Raw genomic sequence first — 22,043 nt, forward strand, 5'->3', positions numbered from 1 at the left:
GGTGCATTTTAAATAGTCCCTGCCTGATGTGACTCCTAAGGTTAATACAGTTACTAACCGCCATACAAGTTCTAAATGCAATTAGCCAGCACAAATTGAGGAGACTGAGAAAGAAAGGAAGAGGAAAAAGGCTAGAGATGAGACCCAGGAATTTCAATTAAGGAAAAAGGAAACTGTTGGGCAAGTCGTTTTTAGAACAAGCCACGGCAAAATACCACATTTCTCCAGTCACACTATTGATTTGCATGATATTTATAGCCTATATTTTCTATTCTTTCTGCATTCACCAGATGAAAATTTGGCCCAACTGTAAGCTAGAATCTGTTTACGCAGCAACACAATGCCTAGCAAGGTCAAAATGCAGTTATCTTTTCTATCTGTGTCTTTCTGCACACGTGCAACCTTCATGTGTAAGTGTTCATGAAAAGGGGCAGGGAACAGTGGTGTTGGTTTTTCTTTGCACGGCTCAGACGGTGCACTGCTAAACATACATACCCAGTCAGAGCAGCTGAATCACGCTTCTGCTGAGCTCAGCATCGCGATTGTGTCTGATTTGTGTGTCTCCCCTGCCTTTCTTTTCATGAGGGAGTTGACGCTGCCAAGCTGCACTCCTCTACTTCACTTAATGAGATAGACCGAATGGAGAGATGTCATCTCACATTCTATCTCTTACACTGGGTGACACGGAGACCCCGCCCCTCCATTTTCCTCTTCTTCATGCTGTCTCTCCATCTGAATCCTGCTCACTCCAGATTCGATTCCTCTTCCCCCTCCTCGGCCCGATGTCGGTCTTGCAGGTATATGGTTTTGTCAATACAGCTGTTCATTGAACTTTATCACAGGAGAAATGCACGAGAGCGATTGAAGCGCAAGATTGTGGAGGAAACCAGTGACTGAATGAAGACAGGGAAGGAGGAATGGGAAGCAAAATGTAAAAGATAGGGATCTTTTTAAACGAAAATTTAAGGATGAAGCTTTGTGTTGACAAAGAAATGTATCGTGAGAAAAGTAGAGAAAGTGTAGATGAATAGACAAGCAAAGTTGTATCTTGGTGTCTCTTGGTATTGATTGGAAGCACAGGACTGATTGTGGCTGGAGCATTTTTTTTCTCTTACGTCTTTCGATGCAGCAACACTTATATTTTTCTGCCTTCGCTCTGTCTGGCCTTACAATCACCTCTGTGTCTGTTATAATTTAATTTTCTTTTCTGCAGTTTGTGTGTGTGGATGTATAGGCATCTTCCTATCTTTGGTTGGGCAAATTTGAGTTAAACAGCATCAAGTCGTCATAGCGTCAGAGGGCTTCTAAGGGTCGAACATGGTTCTAGGGTAAGGTTATGATAAAGTTGAGGAGAGCAAAAAGGTTGTGTCAGGCATTTAGTTGGTAACTTAGAGGAAGGGACTAGGCAGTACATTATGTTTATGAGTGTCCTCACAAATAGAGAAAGATGTGTGTGTGTGTGTGCGTATACACAAACGCGCTCTAAGCTGCGGACCAGGCAGGACTCCAAATGGAAAGAGATTTTATCGCTGTGTCTGGCTTGCCATTTCCTTGCACATCTCATCTACTTTAGCAGACAGGGATTCCTGCTCAATAACATTACTACCACTCTGAGCCACCATACACAGAGGCGTGCATGTACACACTCTGGAAACACAAACACAGTCACAGTCACACACTGTAGTGAGCTGTCAGTCAGGACAGATGTCGCACCCATAATTGAGTCTGAGAGGGACGGTGCTGTAGTGTTCCCATTGGAGCACACGTTTTCTACTGAACATCACTTAGAGGACTTTAACAACCCTGCAGATCACTGTGTTAGACAATACAACTGCTGATTAGAACATGTAGCACTGTGAATAAAATGGCACTGAACAGGGCAGAACAGACACCTTGGTGCTCTGTAGTCCTCAAGGACAAGCTGCACTGTACTCTATACACATGTGTAAATTAAGTGTAGTCAGTAGCTGGGTAGAATAAAATCTATTCCAAATGTGATACTCTTACATCAATCTCATGGTCAACACTCAACTTAGATTTGGAGATGTGAAGTCTCATCAAAAAATCACACCTGGCTCCCTGATATATTTAAATGCTCTTAAAAATGAAAATGATCTCTCTCTAGGCAGGTGTTTAAGCACTGTGTCAGAATTATTCTTTGTCCACCTGAGGACACGTATCAGGGCCAATTGGGATATTTGAATATTTTCTAGCCGTTTCTTAGAAATCACAGCTTCGTTGATAAAATTGACCCACAAGGCAGTGGTTTTTCCCAGCTTTATTCAAAACCGCGGCTCCATGCAGGGCTGATAACATGAATTGCTCAAATAATAGCTTGTCCCTGTGCATGTAGATAGTAGTAGCGCGATGAAATGTTAAAGTAATGCCTGTAATTTTTTATCCATGTTGAAATTACCACTTATAGTCAATCTGATAGCTTTGTTTTTCTCCAGAAAAAGGTCATGTGATAGGGATGTGACAAATCAGACAAAGATATGTACTGACTGATAAGACAGGAAATGAATGTCCGTGTCTGCATCATCGTTTATGCCCAGGCTGGTAAAAATGTAATCCTGGAGTTTTCTAATTAAAACGGGGTCAGCAGCAGTTTCAAAAGTCTCATTTTAGATGTCCCAAAATGCTAGAGTAGTGTGAATGCTGGGAATTACTGTAACACAAGAGTAAGATGTATCAGTGTGGATGTTATGGACTGAAACTTACAGTGACTCTGAGACACTGAACAGACAGTCAGTTTGGACAAATTGGGAGTCAGAGGGCCAAATTCGTAAGACAACAGATCTTCACAGGTCCAAATGTTTAGACCAAAGTTAAAAAGTAACCTGTAGATACCTCTCAGCCATAGATACACTTTCAAACCTAATCCAAAGTTATTTTTTCAAAGAATAAACACTGATGTTGGCAGCAGCATGAAATCCATTTGGTGGACGAGCAGCCTCAATCAAGAGTCCTCTTGTGCATCATTTTCTCGCGCTCTCAATTCAAATTCAAAACCACATTTTTGTCCTGCAGTGATTATAATCACTGGTATCTACCTGGTCTAACTAAGGCCCTGGATCAAGTCTTGGATACGGGGGACCCACCCTACCTGTTATGACCTCTGGACAACATTTATTCCCTGCCTGCTACTACTGCTAAAGAGTGTAATGAGCCAATTATGAAGCTATTAGTGTTAAACATAAACCTAAATGCTCTCGTAGCTTAAAGACAGACTTTCAAGCATACATACTGCCTTGCAAATTTTGTCTGTTACCCTTATGAAAATATAAATGGTATCAGAGATGCTCTGCATTTAGCTCATCACCCACGCTACAGAGTTAGGCTAATGAGAAAGGATTTAATGTGTTAACAAACTACAAATAACAAAATGCACATCGACGTGTGTGCGCATATGCCGCTGTGTGTTGAGCGTATATGTTTATTATTGTTTATATAATGGACTAAAGATGTGCCACTGCTCCTCTGGGTGATTTGATTAGCTTAGCTGCGTGCTAACCCTCGGGGGCCTGCTGCCTCGTCTCTGCGAGATTAACAGAGCACAGCCACAGTTTGAATATGAATTCGGCATGAATATGGATGTGAATGGATGTGCTAAAGAGTGTTTGTATTCAAAATGTTAAAATGTGTGTTGGTAAAGACTGGAACTTGCAGTGTAATAGCCTCGAGCGGTCATATGGTTGTGAGTGTGGTCCAGGACACTTGGTCGACTGCCGCATTGTTTGATGTTTGTGGTTGCTTTGAAGCCTTATCTGAGCACAAGGGGGGCAGGAGTTTTTTGGGGTTTTTTTTCCCCTGGTTTAAGCTCGACATCTGATAACCTTTTCTGACACGGACACAGACAGCCATCCGAATCCATTTGCACCCATTCATATGTATGAGGACACCAGCACTCATGTCCTCACTCATAGCAGGTTATTAAGGTATTTACAGACACATTAGCGATGCTGAGACATGCGCCCTTTTCAGAGATATACATCCTGCACTTGGAGAGGTGGAGTACTGGCATTGTTGGGGAGTAAATGCATCCATTCAAATGATTCTTCACGCAGTGCCAACTGGTGGTTGGCAGTGATGCATTCGTTTGTGCAACACAGCTGGCTATGGACTCAAGCACATAAGCTGCACTCCATTTGGCCGTGCCAGCATGATGATTGTTACGTAGCATCAAGAGCGGGGAAGGACGAGCAGGCGGCATACGAGGCAGCAGATGATGTTTGATATCTGTCAAGTTAATCAAATGGCAGTGCGTCATGAACATGTTGTAGTAAACGTCAATATGATCTCCTTACAGCTTCTTCAAGTCAGCAGGGATAGTACAGTAATACTGTAAGTATAGTTTACAGTGCTGTATGGTGTTTTATTTGCTTGCACAAGTTCTGTGTCCAAACTGGAATGTAGTGGAAACGAACTAACATCATACAGGTAGTGTTTTGGAGTGTCTCCACAGACCACCCCCAACTGTAATCACTGGTGTGGCCTGAGGCACTATTCCACAGAGTACAGTTGTTAGGTGCAGCAATACTTTCCCTCATTTCAAGACGGGAGAGTTGCTCCAGTCCGTCCTTATTGACATCTTGTGCAACGCATGTAACAAGTAGGTGTCTTTCTCCGATACCAGTTTAAAGATTAGCATCACACCCACCTCATTAGCATGCTAATCACAGCTTCATTATTTGCAATGGGAAACTGAGATTTAGTTAAAACGTCTGATGTAATGGATTTGAGTGTGGGCTGCAGAGCTGTAGAGCCAGCTGCAGGCTGTTTTTGAGTGCTGGTGTAGAATTGGAAAGTATAAGTGGAGACGCCTGGGAGGCTAAACTCAAGACAAGCAAGCTGATGGCCCTCAAGATCCATCTCAGGGACTCGCCACTATCTAAAATCTACTGTCGAGATTCCAACACTACACACACACACAAACACACACACTGGCAAATATCTAAAAGCTTTGGTAAGGACTCCCTTTGTGTAATGTTGTACACAGACAAACGGACAGAGCCATGACCGGTTTCTCCCCTCTCAGTTGACTGGGAGGCAGACGTCCGACATATGCTGCCACCTGTGCCCGGGTGCCAGGGCGTCCACCTTGGGATGTGGGTAGAGAGAAGTGTGTTTGTACGAGTGTGTGTGTGAGGGAGGGAGAGAGAAAGCGAGGGGGCTGGGGTGGGGTTGGCATATGCCTAATTCCCTTCAGTGTTGGCAGCTCAGACAGACAGTTGCTCCCTCATCTGCTGCCCTGCTGGATGGATGCCTGGTGATTGAGCACTGTCCACCTCCCTCAGCCACACTCTGCTCTCCTCCCCCTCAGACACTCTTGTTTGTCATACACCAGCACAACACATGTACAGTTGCTAAGGCTCCACACCTCTGGTCCGCCTCACACTCAACCTCTGCTTTCTGCTCGCTTTGATGAAGTGATACTCCAGATCTGGTCACTGTTTGTGTGTGTTTTTTTTCAGATAACTATTCCCGGGTTTGAATGCCAATGCACCTTTTTTTCTTTTTTTTTTTAGGGCCAGAAAGCGAGCCTTTGTACTCTGATTAAAACACATTGATATGTTCTGTAAGGTTTATACGCACGCACGCACACACTCGCTAGCCCGCAGAAATGGTCAGATGGCTGGGGCTATAACTGGTTCTATCCTCAGGGAAGTCTTTAATTGGTCACAGTGCTTTACCATCTGGGGCTGGAACGACGATGGAGGGAGAGATGAATGGAGATGGTGGGAGCTCCTGTAAGGGTTATAGAGAGAGGGGGGAAAAAGTGCTGGAGAGACAGTAAGTGCAGCACAGGGATAGAGCTTATTAGTTTTAATACTTGCACCTCCAGTAATATTACAATCATAATATACTTGATAAATGCTGTTTATAGTGCACAAGTGGGAAGGTGTGTGTGAGTGATTGCACTCGGTGTGTCCCTGTGCTTGCGTGCAATCATGTGTGCCTGTAGGTAGATGGGGATATTGCATGGCAGCGTCTGCGTGTTTGTGTGTGTGTGTGTGTGTGTGTGTTTGTGTGTGTGTGTAGAAGCAGTAATGAGTCTGGGATGTGTTTTTGTGCTGATGTTGGCAGTCGGAGCGAAACCCTGCACATGTGCTAACAACCTCCAGGACAGTACCAACGGAGAAGACAAACAAACCCACACAGGAGCGAAGTCTGTATGTGTTTCTGTCTTCACACAGAGCGTTTGCTTTAATTCGTGTTATTTAGATACACGAGCAGATGGAAGATACCAAAGGAAGCATGTGGCAGATGGAAAGATGGATAGTTTAGATGTGGAAAGATGAAGAGAAATATTAGAAAGAGAAAGAATGGGGATGGTGATAGTGGATTGGGTGGGTGGGTGGGAGGGGGCAGTGGAAGGAATATTTCATGTGTTTAGGCATGATGAGCAAATCTTTGATGCTCTAACGGATTTCAGTCAACGATAGCTTTGCACACAGCTCTTCTCAAAATGCTCTTAGGAAGATTTGTCTTTCATACTCCCACCTCTCTTCAGACTACCCCTCCTCTCACGCCTTGCCTTTTAATCTCTCGCTTACTCTCCATCTTCCCAACACACTCACTCAGGCTCATTTCCTGGCTGCACCTCAGTGAGAGGTAGTGTCACAGTGTGTATACGTACGTGCTCGCGTGCCCATGTATGTTTGCACCTCTTAGTTAGTGTTAAATCCCTCTCTTCTGCCTTTGTGTAAACAGCGTCTCATATTTGAAAGCTTCTTCTCACCGCGGATCCCTCTCTTATCGCAACATTCAGCCTTTTAACTCCACGTCACCATTCTCCTGCTACAATAACAAAGCCCACTCCTTCACTCACTGCCCATCTTTCTTTTCTTTTCTTCTCCCACTTTTTTGCTTTTGTTATAGCGCTCCTTCTCACTGAGAAATGTGTGGACGCACGCTTAAAAAACCCATACAAACAAAGTGGTGAAACACAGTGGTGAATACACATTTTTAAATATATTTGTCATCATTATTTTCATTGCTGTATTTTCTCTATCCCTTAGTTTTCTTGTTGGAAATGTGATTTTCTGGGAAAGAGTTGGCATTAATGACAAAAACTATGTAATTTGTGAAGAAAGCAACAACATAAAGTGTCAAATTGGTAGGCGTTCCTCCCAGTTTTCATTCTCCTTTTAGCTCTATTTTACCGTCCTTCAAACCCTTGTTCACTTGTATTCCCCAGCTTGTCACCAATTATGTTTTTTTTCTGCTGGCTAGTGCTTGGTAGGTAATGTAGTAGCTGAGCTTTTAGCAGAAAGTGGCTGCATACTGCTGCTGCAAAGGAAGCTGTGGAAAGCAAGGAACTGAAAAAAGAATAGAAAAATGGTCCACTGCAGAGAGTGAACGTCTAAAAGACTATAGCTGTGAATATATACCGGTATATAAAAATAAAGCTAGAATGTCCTTTAGAGATGATGGGAGTGCAATTTTTTTTTCGGGGACACTTATTGGGATTGTATATTGTGATGCAATCAATTGTTAATTTGAAGATCTTTAGGCCTGTTTTAGGAAAATAATTTGCTAAACTTCAGCGATTAGATGTTATCACGCACAGGCTCAATGTTCCGTTTACTCCTTATTGAATTTATAGATGAAAAGGACTCTGACGTCTTGTTTTTCTTCTTGAACTTCTTTTGCCACCCTCAGTGGAAGCTCAAAAATAAGGGTTCATTAGGATGAAACGGTTTCAAAACATGCATTAAAGTCAGATACTGCGACACAGTTAGCTACATTCGTGTGTTTTGCAATCCGGCACATGGGAGTTAAATGATATCCTGTGCCACTAAACTCTGTTATTAAGCTACTGTATGTTTTTTTTCTGAAATTTTGTGTTAATAAGCAGCTCACCCCTCCGGACTCTGTGTGATTCAGTGACCCAGTGCAGCTGAGTCACAGCTCTGGAGGAGATGTTTGGGTGAGCAGAGGGGAATACCTCAGTCACTTATACTCATCTCTGTGTGTCAGAGAGCAGCTGCTCCCTCAAGCTTGACTATCAGTGGGTTTGGAGAGGAGAGAAAGAGAGACTGCCCAACTCCTTCTACCTTCAGGTATAATGAGTCATAATGGCCACAGGGGTCTGTCTCTGTTTCTCTCTGGGCCTCTGACACACACTTATATTCACACTAAGAACATACTGCTCCTTAAGTCACTACTAGAACTCTAGTATACCAAAAAAAGTTGCAACAAGGTCACTGTCTGACTGATATGTAGAGTTAAAGAGGGATCGGTATTCTAAAAACTGTGCCTTCCTGTATTCTAATCATAAAAAGGACAAGCTGGGAGAGAAGAGATGCTGATAACAACAGAATAAGTGATAATTAGGAGCTGACAAGCAGCTCGTCTGACAAAAATGAAACTCGCCAGATAGTGTGAGAGAGAGAGGACATGGATGGGAGGCGGCGCTGCATAGATGGAAAAAAGACTCGAGTGAGGAGAGACTCCTGAGGAGAAAAATGGGACAGAGCCTGAGTACGAACGACAGTGTAAGGAGATAGAAAAGAATGCTTGAGAGACCTCTTTATTAAATGAAGAGACCTTTTCCTTTCAGTCATTGCGACCTCTGCTACAGCACACACCTACTCTCGCACACCCACCGAAAGTGATGTTCCGTTGGCAGGAGACCTCACAGCTCCTCACTGAAAATCTCATAACAGCATCTGTAAGATCTCTCATATCCTCTCACCCTTTTCAGCCTCTTCTCTCCCCCCCAAACCCATATCTGTTTCATCTCGCTTCACATTTTTAGAAGATTGGATGTGGTGTGATATAATAAGACAGTGTGGAAGTCTTTGATCGGTCGAGATAGAGCGAGACATTCAGCTCGCAGTGCCTCATTTAAAATACCTAATTATTGACTAATTTGCTTTAGCTTGCTTTTATGAAATTTGCCAGTTTACAGTACTGGTTTGTTTGCGCTAATTGTGTTTGCTCTGCACATACTCGGCTATGACAGGAAAACTTTACATTAAGCCTGTTCTCACTTAATTCTGTTTACTTACAGATTTCAGTTAATGCAAAAAAAAAATTAAAGTTTGGTTTTCCTTATTTGCATGGCGATGACTTCACAATGGTCCTTGGGGACTGAGTTCTTAGTTTTTACTGTAAAAGAGAGTGACACCTCTGGCATGACTTTAATCCTCTCTGGTACCTTTTTTGCATTTTTGCTTTTATTTGACAGACAGCTGATGGTGAACACACACAAGAAACGTGACGGCAGAGGCTAGCATTCAACGCAGAGATACAGTAAAATCAAGACTAATAGGGTTTTGACTCTGCATGGTTGCATTCATCTGCAAAGGGAAACTAATATTTTAGAAAAGAGATTGGCATATTTTTATGACTATTATTTGATTATTCAAAGAAATTCTGTGCTGAGAATTCGATACAGAAATTATGTGTTAGTAAAATAAAGTCATGAGTTCTGTTTCTTTGCTGCCTTGCATGAATGCTTTGTTAATGAAATATTTACTCATTATGTGCTTATTTGATGAAGTGAAAACCATCCATGCCTCTGACCAGGAAATTAATTTTGTCAAATATTTGAGTGGTTTCCAAAGCGAGAGTTGTTGGCTGGTTACAAATAGCTCTGAATCCACAGAACCATCCAACTGCAGACTATTGAACATGGCGTTTTTGTTTCTCGTTGGTTTTCTCCATGTGTCCTACGGCATCAACAGCACCCCTACTATCACCAAAAAGGCTACAGTCAGAACCTTTAGTAATTAGTTTTGGATTATTGTGTTAATTCAATTGTGTCTTTTAAAAATGTCACTCAATTAGTTGGTGTTTATTTTGAGCATTGGATAAATGCTGGATTGACGAACTATAGCTAGGTAATCATCAAACGGGTGCTTTTTTTTTTTTTTTTTTTTTTTTGAGCCAGCATCGAGCTTTGCACATAAAGAGCAAGCCTGAAGCTGTGGTCGTTGCTGCTTGACTGCCGCTGATAAGATCTGCAGGCATCAGTTGCCATTTTATCAGGCAGGTTGACAGTTGCTGGCTGGAAATGTTCATGTATGAGTTTGTCATCCTTGTTCTGAAATCAAGGACTCATTGGTTTCAGGATTATTTTTGTGGGGTTAATTCTTGATAAGAATTCTGCCGTTGTAGCAGCTGTGCAGAGCTCATAATCATTTTATATTTTTGCTGTTTTCCGCCCGTTTCTTCTCCATACTTTCTGTTCCTTTAACTTTTTCAAGGCTGTGGTCAACACGGGACCTAATTTATGGTGAATTACTGCTAGCAATACTGATGCACCAATGCCTCCTCTGACAGTGAGCACAGCAGCATTTCATTTCAGTAAATAGAAACACACGATCTCTGCATTCTGTATGTCGTGGGTTTAGGGGAAAAAAACAACAAAAAGACCCAGCAGGTCCTCCTATTAAAACCATCTTAGCACATAAATGCTATATTAACAAATGTTCTGAGATGATTTTTACGCCTTTATTGCATAACATATGCAAAAAAACGGCGAAACTCAGAAAACAGATTGGGCAGAAGGCGTTGTGTTCTGTAGCTTAGATTCAATTAGGTGCAGGGCTTATCTGATCATCTGCGTGTGTTGTATTATGGATGTACCCCCTGCTGTGGATCCAGATCCCCAAACGGCAGCCTTCATCTCTTGCCGCCTTCTTTTTTTCCCCCACTCACCTCGTTCGTGTCTGTTAGCTCCCACATGTCTCTCTTCTCTGGCTCTAAGTCACAGTCCTTGGTTTGCCCTTTTTTTTCCCCCCGTTTTACTCCGTATCGTGTCCTTGTTATCGGCGCTGCCTCTTGGGAATAGTGTGTAAACCTGAGTCATCACAGTTTGCTTTACTAGTTGCTCACAGTGGTTTGTAAACCCGCTTGATTTCCCGGTCTCTTGAGAAAGTGTTCGCTCTGTGTGTTGTCTGGCAGATTTGTGTTAGTGTGTGCATGAATTTAGGGTGCTGAATAAAGACTGACAAGTACACTATCTATATATAGGCTACAAACGGAATAATAATAATCTATCTGAAAGAGGGCGTTTTTTTTTTGTTTTTTTACATCCTGGCTTGGAATCAGAAGGAGTTGGTGTACTTTTGGGTACGTGTGGCTGCTACGAAAGAGCACTGCCCCTTTGTTCATCTTTGGTCCTTTCTTCTATTTCCTCTTCATCCTCACCATCTTTCCTCTTCCTCCCGCTTTCCCCTCCTCTCTCCTCTCTCCCAGTTTCCCAGTTGAACCACTTCATCCCTCATTCTGACTCATCAACAGCTCACGCAGAGAAGAACAAAGGAGTGGAGGATGTGAATCGGCACGATATTGGATAATAAGAGTGCGAAAGACAGGTGTAGGCACAGTTTCTGTATTTATCTTTGTGTTGCTTCCTCACCCAGTATGCCTGCATGTGTTGGAGGCATCCTGGGTCAGCAAGTGACGTCTGCTCAGTGATGAGACTGGACTCGCATGAAGTGGAGCTGAAGATCGCCCACTCACTCTGTTTTCCTCTCAGCAGTATTCTTAGTTTCACAGAGTAATTAACAATAATTACCCTGCTGGCTCTGCCAAATGTCCATTTGCTTTGCAGCAACACACACACACAAACAGACACTTAAGGCCATTAGCCGCTGAAAAATGGTAACCACTTCAGCTGTGGCTCAACATCTGCAGTGCTTGGCAGTAGTACTGCGAATGGCATACAGTATGAGGCCAAAAGTTTGTGGACATGCTTGTCCTTACTTTGTTTGCTTTACTTGTCTTCTTGCTCGGGGCTTAGGCCGCTGGCTTCAATTATCTTGCAGCATGCGGTGACATTTTCAACAATAATGTGCTTCCAAGTTTTGGAATTGGTGTTATGGGGGTTATTCGTGGCAATGCTCTCGCATAGAAAGTGGGGCCCAGAAGTAAGGATTTACAGGTCTGATGTGGGACAACGTGACTGGCATGCAGCCCTGATTCAACCCCGTCCAACATGAACTGTAATGACAACAGTGAGCCAGGCCTTATCACCCAGCATCACTAATTCAATGTTGAATGGGAGCTTCCCAGTACAACCCCAGTGTGATTTTTATCCTGCGGGTTCAGGGCCTTAACTGGCCACCTTCCGGTCAAAATGTCAATTCTCTAATCTTAGCCTCATGTGGACAGCTTTCCCGGAAAAAGCTGAAGATGTCACAGTTGCTTATTAATGCCTGTGGTTTAGAGTGAGATGTCCAGCGACTGACGTCTGTGTGTGTACATTCATGCTGACAGAGAGAGGATGCTTTTGTTAGCCTGAACGTTTGTAGCAGTGGTAACATCCAGAGGGCAATGTGAATCACTGCAATTTGTCCAGTAGTCATCCTCTCCCATGAAAAAAACAAACTTCAGAGAGCAGAAAGTGTTGGAGTGTTGGATCTTTACTATCTGCTGTATTTGTTCCATCTTTTAAAAAAAAAAAACAAATCCAAAATCACTCATACGTGAAACTGCTGAAGCTACAAACAAACAGCACTATTTGATGTTCTGTTGCTTCTTTTTCCCTGAAAGGAATCTGTGCTGCTTCTGTACCTCTAACATCTATCTCACACACCAGAGATGGATGTAAAAAAAAAATAAAAAATGAAAAGTTTGGATTCATGCAAAGTGTACAGATCAGACTTAATAAATTATCATCTTCTCCTCGTGTCATCTTTCCAAAAATCCCTTTTCCTCCGTTGTCGTGTCCTTGTGTCCCCCACACTTCTATCCCTGTGCGACTGGACTTAAAAGGCCAGCTTGAGGGATGACAACCGTCACTCACTTCACAGGGCTGAAAGAGTAGGGGAAGATCAGGAATGGAGGGAGATGAAAGCAAAAATTGCAGATGAGGTAGAGCAGGAAGAGAGTAGTTTTAAAGATTTATAGAGGATTGACGGCTCCTGTGTCAGTCAAAAAAAAAAGCAGAATAACACAGGAATGCTTTTCTTCACATCCACACATGAGAAGCCCGATCTGGAAATGTGAAAGATTACCTTATTCACTGGAGAAAAATGCTTTAATCGCTAGCATTTTGAGATTGCAGTCTCTGTAAATGTTATACAAAATGAGGAGAATCATCTGAAATCTTTCATAAAGATCTTCAGTAGTTGATTTTTTATGATAATGAAGACTGAGTTGCAGTGAAAACATGCAGAGTTTTTTGCAGTAAAGTAAAATCACTACCGGTAGCTATGATGTTACATGTTTTAAAGATATTTTCTAGACAAAAAATGCAATGAGAGGAGATATTTTCAACTTCAGCGCTCTGGAAGCTTTGCCAGGATTAGTGAAGGAAGCTAAATAAGTTCATTAAAATCTCCGGAGATACTGACATTTGCCATTAGCTTATTTTAATGTGCTTGTTTGCTTGTGTATTTGTTTGTATTAATCATAATATAGGAACAACATTCTGTTAATTTGTGGCACTAATGTTATTTTTACAACTTCTGTTACAGTTAAACCATAGTTTTTAGATTAGGTAAGGGTTAAAAGTCAAGACTTTATCCTTTTTCTTGTCGAAAAATCCCATGAAGTGTCTTTTTCTGTCCTTCACTGCCCTCTTATTCTGTCACCCAGCTATAAGTCCATTCATTCTTAATGAAGACAGAAATCGTAACACAAATGTAAAATGTACTTTTAAAAAAACATCTTGGTACTGTAGGTACTTTCTAAATATTATTCAAATCTGTGTAAGTAGTATTTGTATGAGGCACTACTTTCAGCAGTGCATTGATACATAATTTGAAACAGATTCACAATGAGACATTCTGAATGGTCGATTATGTCCCTTTTTATCATCAGGGTCATTTCCATGGTGTCTCCAAGCTTTTAATATAGTCCTTCTTTTATCATTTTTTTAAAAACTGCTTTTATTCTAACTAATACTATGTCTTTACATTAGACAGTGGTAATAACACTGCTTTCCAAATCAGGTCTTTAATAGGTTTTTATCAATATGCCATTTTTTGCTCAATTTGAAATTTTATTATCCTTTATACCTGATCCATAAGGAGTTCTGTTTTGCCCATAATTCACAGTATAGTGGCTCTAGATAGTCAAGAACCAGTTACACATAAACATCTGTCTGAAGTCTGAGTATTATTTAGGTCTAAGCTATAATTGGTGTTTCTTTGTGAAATCTTCCCTCTGTGAGTTTCTAAGTTATCAGTTGTGTGATGATCAGCATACGTTTGTGTGTTTGTGTGCAACATTACTCAAAAATGGAATAACGGATTTGGTTGAAATTTTCAGGGAAGATCAGAAATGACACAAGGACCAACTGACTAGATTTTGGCAGTGATGTGTCTTATAGTCTGGATCCATGGATTTGTTAAAGATTTCTATGTCATTGTGCGATAGTGTCACTGTAGCTATGACAACAAGTGAATGCTACATCATCTGCCTGCTGATGATGATATGATTGCGATCCTACTACAAGTTGACCACTGCGGACTTATCGAGACTTATCCGTCATAAATTGTACGACTGAGCAGCCTTGGTGGAGTACCGCACTCTCTGAGTGTTTTTCTTGTTATCTTTGCAGGTCTCAGAGTCAATTAAAATAAATTACAGTGCCTGTGTTCATTGTCATTAAGAAACGTGCCGTCAAGTACACTGATGTGTTTTTAATAGTCTCTGGACAACAGCTGAGGCTCTTATCTCAGTTTGAAGTGAAAAGAAGTAAATATGCTTCTGTTTACAACATAAGATACTTGCTCAAGCCTGACCACACTTTGGCTACACTTAGTCGGAGGATAAGTCCATTGTTGGCTTTGGTCTTTTTCTGTGATTTTTGTTGACTGCAAGAAAAAACAAAGCAAATAGACTGTAGTGGTTGTAATTAGGCCCGCAGCAGAAGAAATGATTCAGTACAGTGTCCTCACAAGTGATGAACATGAGTGTGTGTTTGTGTGTGTGCCAGAGAATGCCATCTCATGCTGTTCTTAATCCTTCCCAGATTGAGGTCACTGGGGCTATTGGAGGATCTCAGTGTGTTTACAACCTCCGCCCGAACCCTTGGAAAGGCTGAGATTGGCTGGTGTTATCTGATTGGTTATGTCCTCCCGACGTACAGTATGTTTGTGCAGGGATCCGATTGGGCCGGGGGACTCGAGATGGAGTCAAAGTGTTAAATATCTCTGTAAGAAGCAGGCGAAGTTGACACGGAGAAGCAGCTCGCTGTGTTCCCCCTCGATAGGTGTGTCTACAGAGGGAACGTGAGTCAGTTTCAGAATCGGGTTGGTGTTGGTGGGTGCGGTTGTTATAGTAACTCCTGACTGTTCTCAAAGGGCCCTCAGCATCATGTGGGAGGGTTGCTGTGGCAACGGCAGGTTGTAGCGTAGGTGTGTTGTTGTGGTAACAGCATGCCTATGCGGGGCTGCTGTTCAGTCATTGTTGAGTGTGAGAGGGAGAGGACTTGGTAACAACAGGTTCACGAAGGGCAGAATTGGACTTTGGCACATGTACTGAAAATAATGAGTGTTTTTTGGGGTTTTTTTAGGGGGAACACCTAATTGTACAAGACATTAGGCTGAGAGTAAGTTGCATTTGCCACAAAGGGCTTGGTAATATAGGTAAAATCAGTGACTAGTGAGGATATATCAGCATGGGATGTGTATCCGAAATCTCACACTGATTTTCAAAGCAGTGAACTTAACATAAAAAATACTCCTCATATCTGTAAAACATAAATTCAGTTAAGAATTTAGTTTCTTTATTTAATCATTCAGAATTATTCATTCATATAACCCAAATCTTAGAACAGTCTTCGAGCGAATCTGAAAGTTAGTAAATGTTAACGTTGAGAAATTACAGTCCAGCACTTTCAACCGGTACAGCCAAGCGCTCGGCCTAAATCTGTTATAAATAAAGCATTTGATAATAAACACCAGGCTCAGTAAGATTCCCATGTTAGTCGTTTTATCATGCAACCCACAAACAAATATATCAGCAGGATGGTTTTATTGCTGCCCATGACTACCATTTGCATCTCTTGCCACTAGACAGTTTTTCAAGCACTCAAGGTAATTGAGAAGTGCATTAGAGGTCATATTCAATCAGACCTTGTCAGTTTTGTTTTCAAGAAAGCTGCAAACTATTGCAGAAAGCTGTTTATTTCTGCCTGAATTTAGTTCATATACCTCCAAAAATGTAGCTTCTTATTAAAGTGCCACTGAGTCTGACCCACCTGATTAGTTGCCGTCTTTTCCTGCCACTTTTGTTTTATCGTTGTTTCTCCCTTTGAGTGCCTTGTTAAACTCCCATAACCAGATGTCAAGCCTCTTCTCTCCGCCTCCTCAATATTTTTTCTCTGATCTCTCCGTCTTTGTTCCCCCGTTTGTTTCATTAGTGATGTCTGTTTCTCTTTTCCCATCCATATTGAAATTTTGCTCATGTTTTCGTACGGGCACATGGGCGCACACAAGAAAGACACAAGTTTGGTGTCTGTTCATGCATGTAAGCAGGTACTTGCATACCTTCAAAATAATCCAGGAGTGTTATTTTTGGCATTTCATGTTCTTCCAAATAAAGAAACAGTCCGGTTGTTTCCTGTGTGACCCGTTTCCTTACATGTTACTGTTTCCACACATGCACCCATTAACAGAGGTGTGTGTAGAATTTTTATCCATATTCAACTTACAATTGAAATAGTTGACCCACCATTATGTGACTCAATAGACAGAAAAGGGAATATTTATCTGATAGACCTGTTCTGATGTAATCTCTGTTTCTGTGTTCGCTCAAACATGTACGGGAGGATTTTAGAAATTGCCTTTTTCAATCACGAATGGATTTGTTGGTTTATAATTTTCTTAGGAACCTCCACATCAGCATGAGCGTTGGTTATAAACACTAGAAATTGTCCTCAGCCGGCTTCCGGAAATTGGCTAATCAGAGGAGAGTCAATTTTTTAGGAAGGAGGGCTTCACAGCAAAAGGCAGCTAATATTGCCTGTTTTCACGCAGAGGCTCAACCGAGAGGCTGCACAATGGGCAGAATGAGACAAATAAAGGGTTTTTTTAAACAGTGAATCTACTGTAGGGGAGTCCCGAAATAAAAATATAGAGCGGGAAATGAGCGTAATACGTCCCCGTTATGAGTCTCAATAGCCAAACTTCTTGACAAAGCACTCCACCAGCATAAACTCACACAATGCGCTGTAATTTTCTGGCTTTAAAGAACGCTCGCAGTCAACACATTGCAATTCAAGAAAGCTTCTATCTGCGTTATTTGCTAAATTAATTTTATCCCAGCCTAGCTTAAATCAGTGGCTCTTAACCTTTACAGTAGTGCAGCCCTGTGTGGCATCCCGACCTCATGACTTTTCTTCCATTTGGTTATCAGAAATGCATTAACTCTTTGGATTTTAAATCCACTCCTCACTTTTTCTCTCTCTCTCCCACACACACATGCATATAGAGTGATGTCCTGATGCACATCCAAAAATACTCCTGTGGCAAATACAGGTTCCTAATAAAAGCTATACATGTTTATTTCTGTCATTGTGTTTACTGTTTCTAGTCTGCTGTCTGAAATAATCACAACTTGATGTCTGTTTTGCTTCCTTGCACTTGGCTGTCCCCCTCTCTCATCTCTGTTGTTTTCAACCATCTGGCTTAAATTAAGTCCTTTATTCTCAGCTGTATTGTAGATAGAAGGATTGGGCTGAATTTATTACAGTAATTTTATCTTGCTGTCTGTATATTTAGTATGCGTGATCAAAAAATGGTTGAAAAGTTTAGTGAGATGGAGTGTTGCCATTAGACGACATTGTGTTGTGTTTGCTATAGCAAACCATATGGGATATAATGAGTCTGACAGAAGTGCCAGAGGGGTCTCTGGAGGCATCTGGCTGCACGAGATAGATGAAATGCCATCAACACATAGTGACATGTGAATGTCATGTATGGAAGAGGAAATAGAGGGCAGTGACCTCACGACAAAAGCTTGGTTTCATTAACACTTTTTCCTCACGCTATTTCCTGGGAGCAAATCAGATTATTAACCCTTTACAGCAAAAAGCTTGTTTATTTTCACGTCCAGAAGAGGAACATGATGCAAAAGTCTGTTTAGCTGTGACTGTCGCTTCATATTTCACATTACATGATATTGAAGTTTTTTTAGAGCAGTAGAAAATTCATTTGCTATTTTAGGAACACGATATCACTTTTCTGGAATGAGTCATTCTAACATATAAATCTGCACATATCCAGACTCTGAATAATAATCTTCCTTGTTCTTCTTCTTCTGTTTATTTCCGCAGTCATCGCTGACTCGTTGACGGTGACAGCTCCAGCTCAGACTCTGTCCAAAGTGGAGGGCGACACGTTACAGCTTACCTGCGAGGTGTCTCGGACCACGATTCACCACACTCACCTGTCGGTCGGTTGGTACCTGCGGTCCCCAGAGGATGCGACCGCTGCACCTCAGGAGTTGGTCACTTTGTCAAGGGACTTTGTTTTGCGCTCTGGGGGACCATATCGGCAGAGGATGGCAGCGGGGGACCTCAGGCTGGACAAAACCAGCGCTACAGCCTACAGGCTAACCATTCACAAGCTGCAGCCAGTCGACCAGGGACTGCTCTACTGCCAGGCTGCTGAGTGGATTCAGGACCCAGACGGAAGCTGGTTCGCCATGACCCGCAAGCAGAGCGACAAGACTCAGCTCCGTATTCAGCCTACTGGTGAGTGAATGGTAAATGGACTGCACTTATGTAGCGCTTTTTTACCGTAACAGACAAAGCGCTTTACAATTAGCCTCTCATTTGGCATTCATTCAGCGCTTTGTGAGTGCATGTGCATGAATGGACCTACTATGCAAGGCGCTGCACTTAGGGAGCAACTTGGGGTTCATGGCCTTGCACAAGGAAACCTAGACACGTGGATGCAAAGAGTTGGACCCCAACCCTATAATTAGTGTGGCCTTCTGAGCCACAGCCACAGAGTGAAAGGAAGAGAGTCTGTGGGAAAGAAGAAGAGGGAGGGATAGGGAGGGTAAAGACGTTGGTCTGGATCCCTGCTGTCCTTTTGACAGGCACACACGCCTGCATGTGGGCCGGGTTCCTCTGATTGCTGATCAGTATCACACGCTAAGCTCATTAGCTTACTAAAAAGGGCTTAACTAAATCTCCACAGACTCCCTACTTTTGTATTTGTGTCTGTTTGATGGGCAACATTACAAGCACATCCAAGAATACATTTAACCAGCAACAAAATAGCATGGGTGCTCGACAAGAGAGACCTATGGCTTCTGCATAAACAACTTCCCCAGGCAACAAGTGGCCCAGGGTTCAGAAGCCAGAAATGGGTTTTTCAGTCTCTTCTCACCCACAGTCACGCCGGCGTACATTGCGCTAGAGTGCATTAGCAAGAGAATTCATGCTGGTTAAATGCCAAGTCTGAAGGAAAAGATTCCCTAATGGAAGGGAGGAAGGGAGCTACCACCTGAGGGACGGTGAGTAAAGGGAAGTGGGGGGTGGCTTCGGGATGAGAGTGAGTAACAAGAGCTGCATGATGGAAGTGTGTGGGAGAAAACAAGAGTGCGTCGGGGCAAAGGACTGTGTCTCATATGATAATGATCTAATAAGCCGTCAACCTACAGACCAGATGGACCAGAAACAAAGGCAGCTTTACGATTCCTCACATGTACTTATAGCTTCCCACCCGACTCGACCCCATCACATCCACGTCCACTGTGCTGTGTTCCACATGCATAAAGAATCTCTTTGTATGCTTCCAAGAAAGGGCCTCGGAGATGGGTGATAAACTGCTTTGACATTAGCTCAATTACCAAGGAAGCACACAGTGGCGAGTGTCTCATGCCAGTAAATCACTTCAAAGTGAAATCGTTTTGCCTTTCTCCATTAAGCATCAGATCCGCTCTGGACCAAAGCGACTTGATGGTTCTCCAGATAGCGTTGCATGGATGAGGAGGAGAGTGGGAACTCAGATCTGAAGCAGGTTTGTCAGATGAGTTCCTGCGACTTCAGGGAGGAGACAAAAGACACCAAGAGCTCCCCTCTCAACACCCTTTGTCACTCTCTGTCTTCGCTGTAATCTATAATGGATGGAGGTATTGTTGCGTGACAAAGAGAATAAAAAGCAGTTGTGCTGCACAGTGCATCTGTGGGTGTGAATGCTCATACTCCAGTATGTGTGCAAATTCATTTTGATTTGTTTTTTGTGTACTTGTTACATAATGAGAGCTCACCATGCATGCCTTTAGGCTGAGCTGCTGTATCTGACATTCTACCTGTCCAAGTGCATATTTGACAGAGAGCGCAGAGGAAGAATTTAGAAGGGAGAGGGCGAATCCTCTCCATTAGACTCCTATTATAAAAGATGGAGTGGATCTCAAGACAGCCCCATCACTAGCTAATTACCCACAGCCGGCATCAGAGAGAGAGGAGCAACAGACAGAATCCTAATGTACCTCTCACTCTGTTTTGTACCATATTTCTCTTTATTTCTCCTTTCTCTCACCTGCTCCCTTGTTTCCTGCTCTCACATCACCTCTCATTTTCACCAACCACGTCTCATCACTGCATTCTTTCTTTCTGCTACCTCTTTTCCTACTCGTGCTAATTGCATTTTCCTTCTAATTACACCTATCCATTAACACATGTTGGATAAGCAACTCCATTCAAACTGGTATACCCCTATGTTGAATTATATGCCTGTAAAAATGCTCTTAATAATAGAGCACTGTGCTGACTGGTGACCAAAGCTCATCTAATCGGCTCATGCCACTTTTTTCCCTCCACAGCTGATCACATTCAAATGTCACAGCACAATGCCTCGCGGTCCTGCTGTGATGTTGTACTCACGGCAAGCAATATGTCATTCATTTTGGCACCTGTAGGCTATTCTTTTCACGATTGCGCTGTCATGTGCATGTGTTTACTTCTGCAAGGAATCATGACGGATCTGATCTGCAGTGTATTTGTCGTGTTGATGTTCTCTTGTTTGTTGTCTGTTTGTTTCTGCTGTTTCTCCCTGACCCCAACCAGTCGGGGCAGATGGCCGCCCTCCCTGTGCCTGGTTCTGCTTGAGGTCGCTCCTCTCCACTGTTGCACTTAAAATACAACAATGAAATGCATTAGATACAGTAAAACATAGCTCTAAATTAGTCCAGTTAAACTTCAAAACACCAAAAGGTTTGAACCACAGTAGAGTCTCAGCTTTAATATGTTTTATAGTCAAGTGAATTAGGATTGTATGTAATTTTTGTAGGGTGTAATCCATGATATGTAAATTATTCCTGTATAATCACACCTTAAATGTTGGTATACACTGTATAATGGCAATAAAGCATATTCTATTCTATTCTAAATAACACTACAGGATCTTAACTGCAGCCTTTAGTCTTGTCTTTTGTTACTTTTGTGTATTTTGGTGCAGCAGGTGTAGTATTAGATGTACCACATAAAACATTGTCTGAGCTTGACTGTTTTATCTTGTTTATGCTGCATGGCAATAAATGTGAAAAAAAATTGTATTTTTTATTTAAGGATGTTTCACTTTTAGAGAAAAACACAATATATACAACATATGTACAATCATTTAAATTATGCAGGGTGGTACACCTCTGGATTCAAACCTGCTGGCTGGTTGGGGTCTTTACTGTCGGGTTTGCATGCTCTCCCTGTGCTTGTGTAGTGTTTCTCTGGATGCTCAATCTTCCACCTACAGTCCAAAGACAGGCATTGTTCAGTTAATTGGTGGATATTATTTGGCTGCAGGTGTAAATGTGAGTGTGAATAACTTCCTGTATGTGTGTGTTAACCTGAGGTTAGCTGGGAAAGGCTCCAGTTTTTTAATAAAGGCATTTAGAATTCCATTTCACATATCGGTATGCTACTGTATGTGGGGTGCATTTAAGCGTTTGTGTATGTGTAACCAATGATTCCCTGCCCTCCCGTCATAATGCTCCCCTGCATAATGAGCCCCACACCAGAGGCAGGCTTTGAACTTTCCACATGAGTGTGTTTCTCAGGAATCCCGTTTAAAGTCTTTGTAATTACAGCTGGGGGCTACTACCTCACAGAGCTACAAAGCAGCTGT

The 22,043-nt window shown here is 42.3% G+C and overlaps 1 protein-coding gene across 1 annotated transcript in view; it reads left to right on the forward strand.

Annotated features, from left to right (window-relative positions):
- The window catches only part of igsf3 (immunoglobulin superfamily, member 3), a 72,917-nt gene that overhangs the window by 23,999 nt on the left and 26,875 nt on the right, over positions 1-22,043 (forward strand). Inside the window, exon 3 of the mRNA XM_022203750.2 lies at positions 18,245-18,664. Coding sequence (XP_022059442.2) covers positions 18,245-18,664 — 420 coding nt within the window. The remainder of the gene's footprint in view (positions 1-18,244; positions 18,665-22,043) is intronic.

The sequence above is a fragment of the Acanthochromis polyacanthus genome, chromosome 14 (assembly GCF_021347895.1).
Source record: "Acanthochromis polyacanthus isolate Apoly-LR-REF ecotype Palm Island chromosome 14, KAUST_Apoly_ChrSc, whole genome shotgun sequence".
Lineage (NCBI taxonomy): Eukaryota > Metazoa > Chordata > Actinopteri > Pomacentridae > Acanthochromis > Acanthochromis polyacanthus.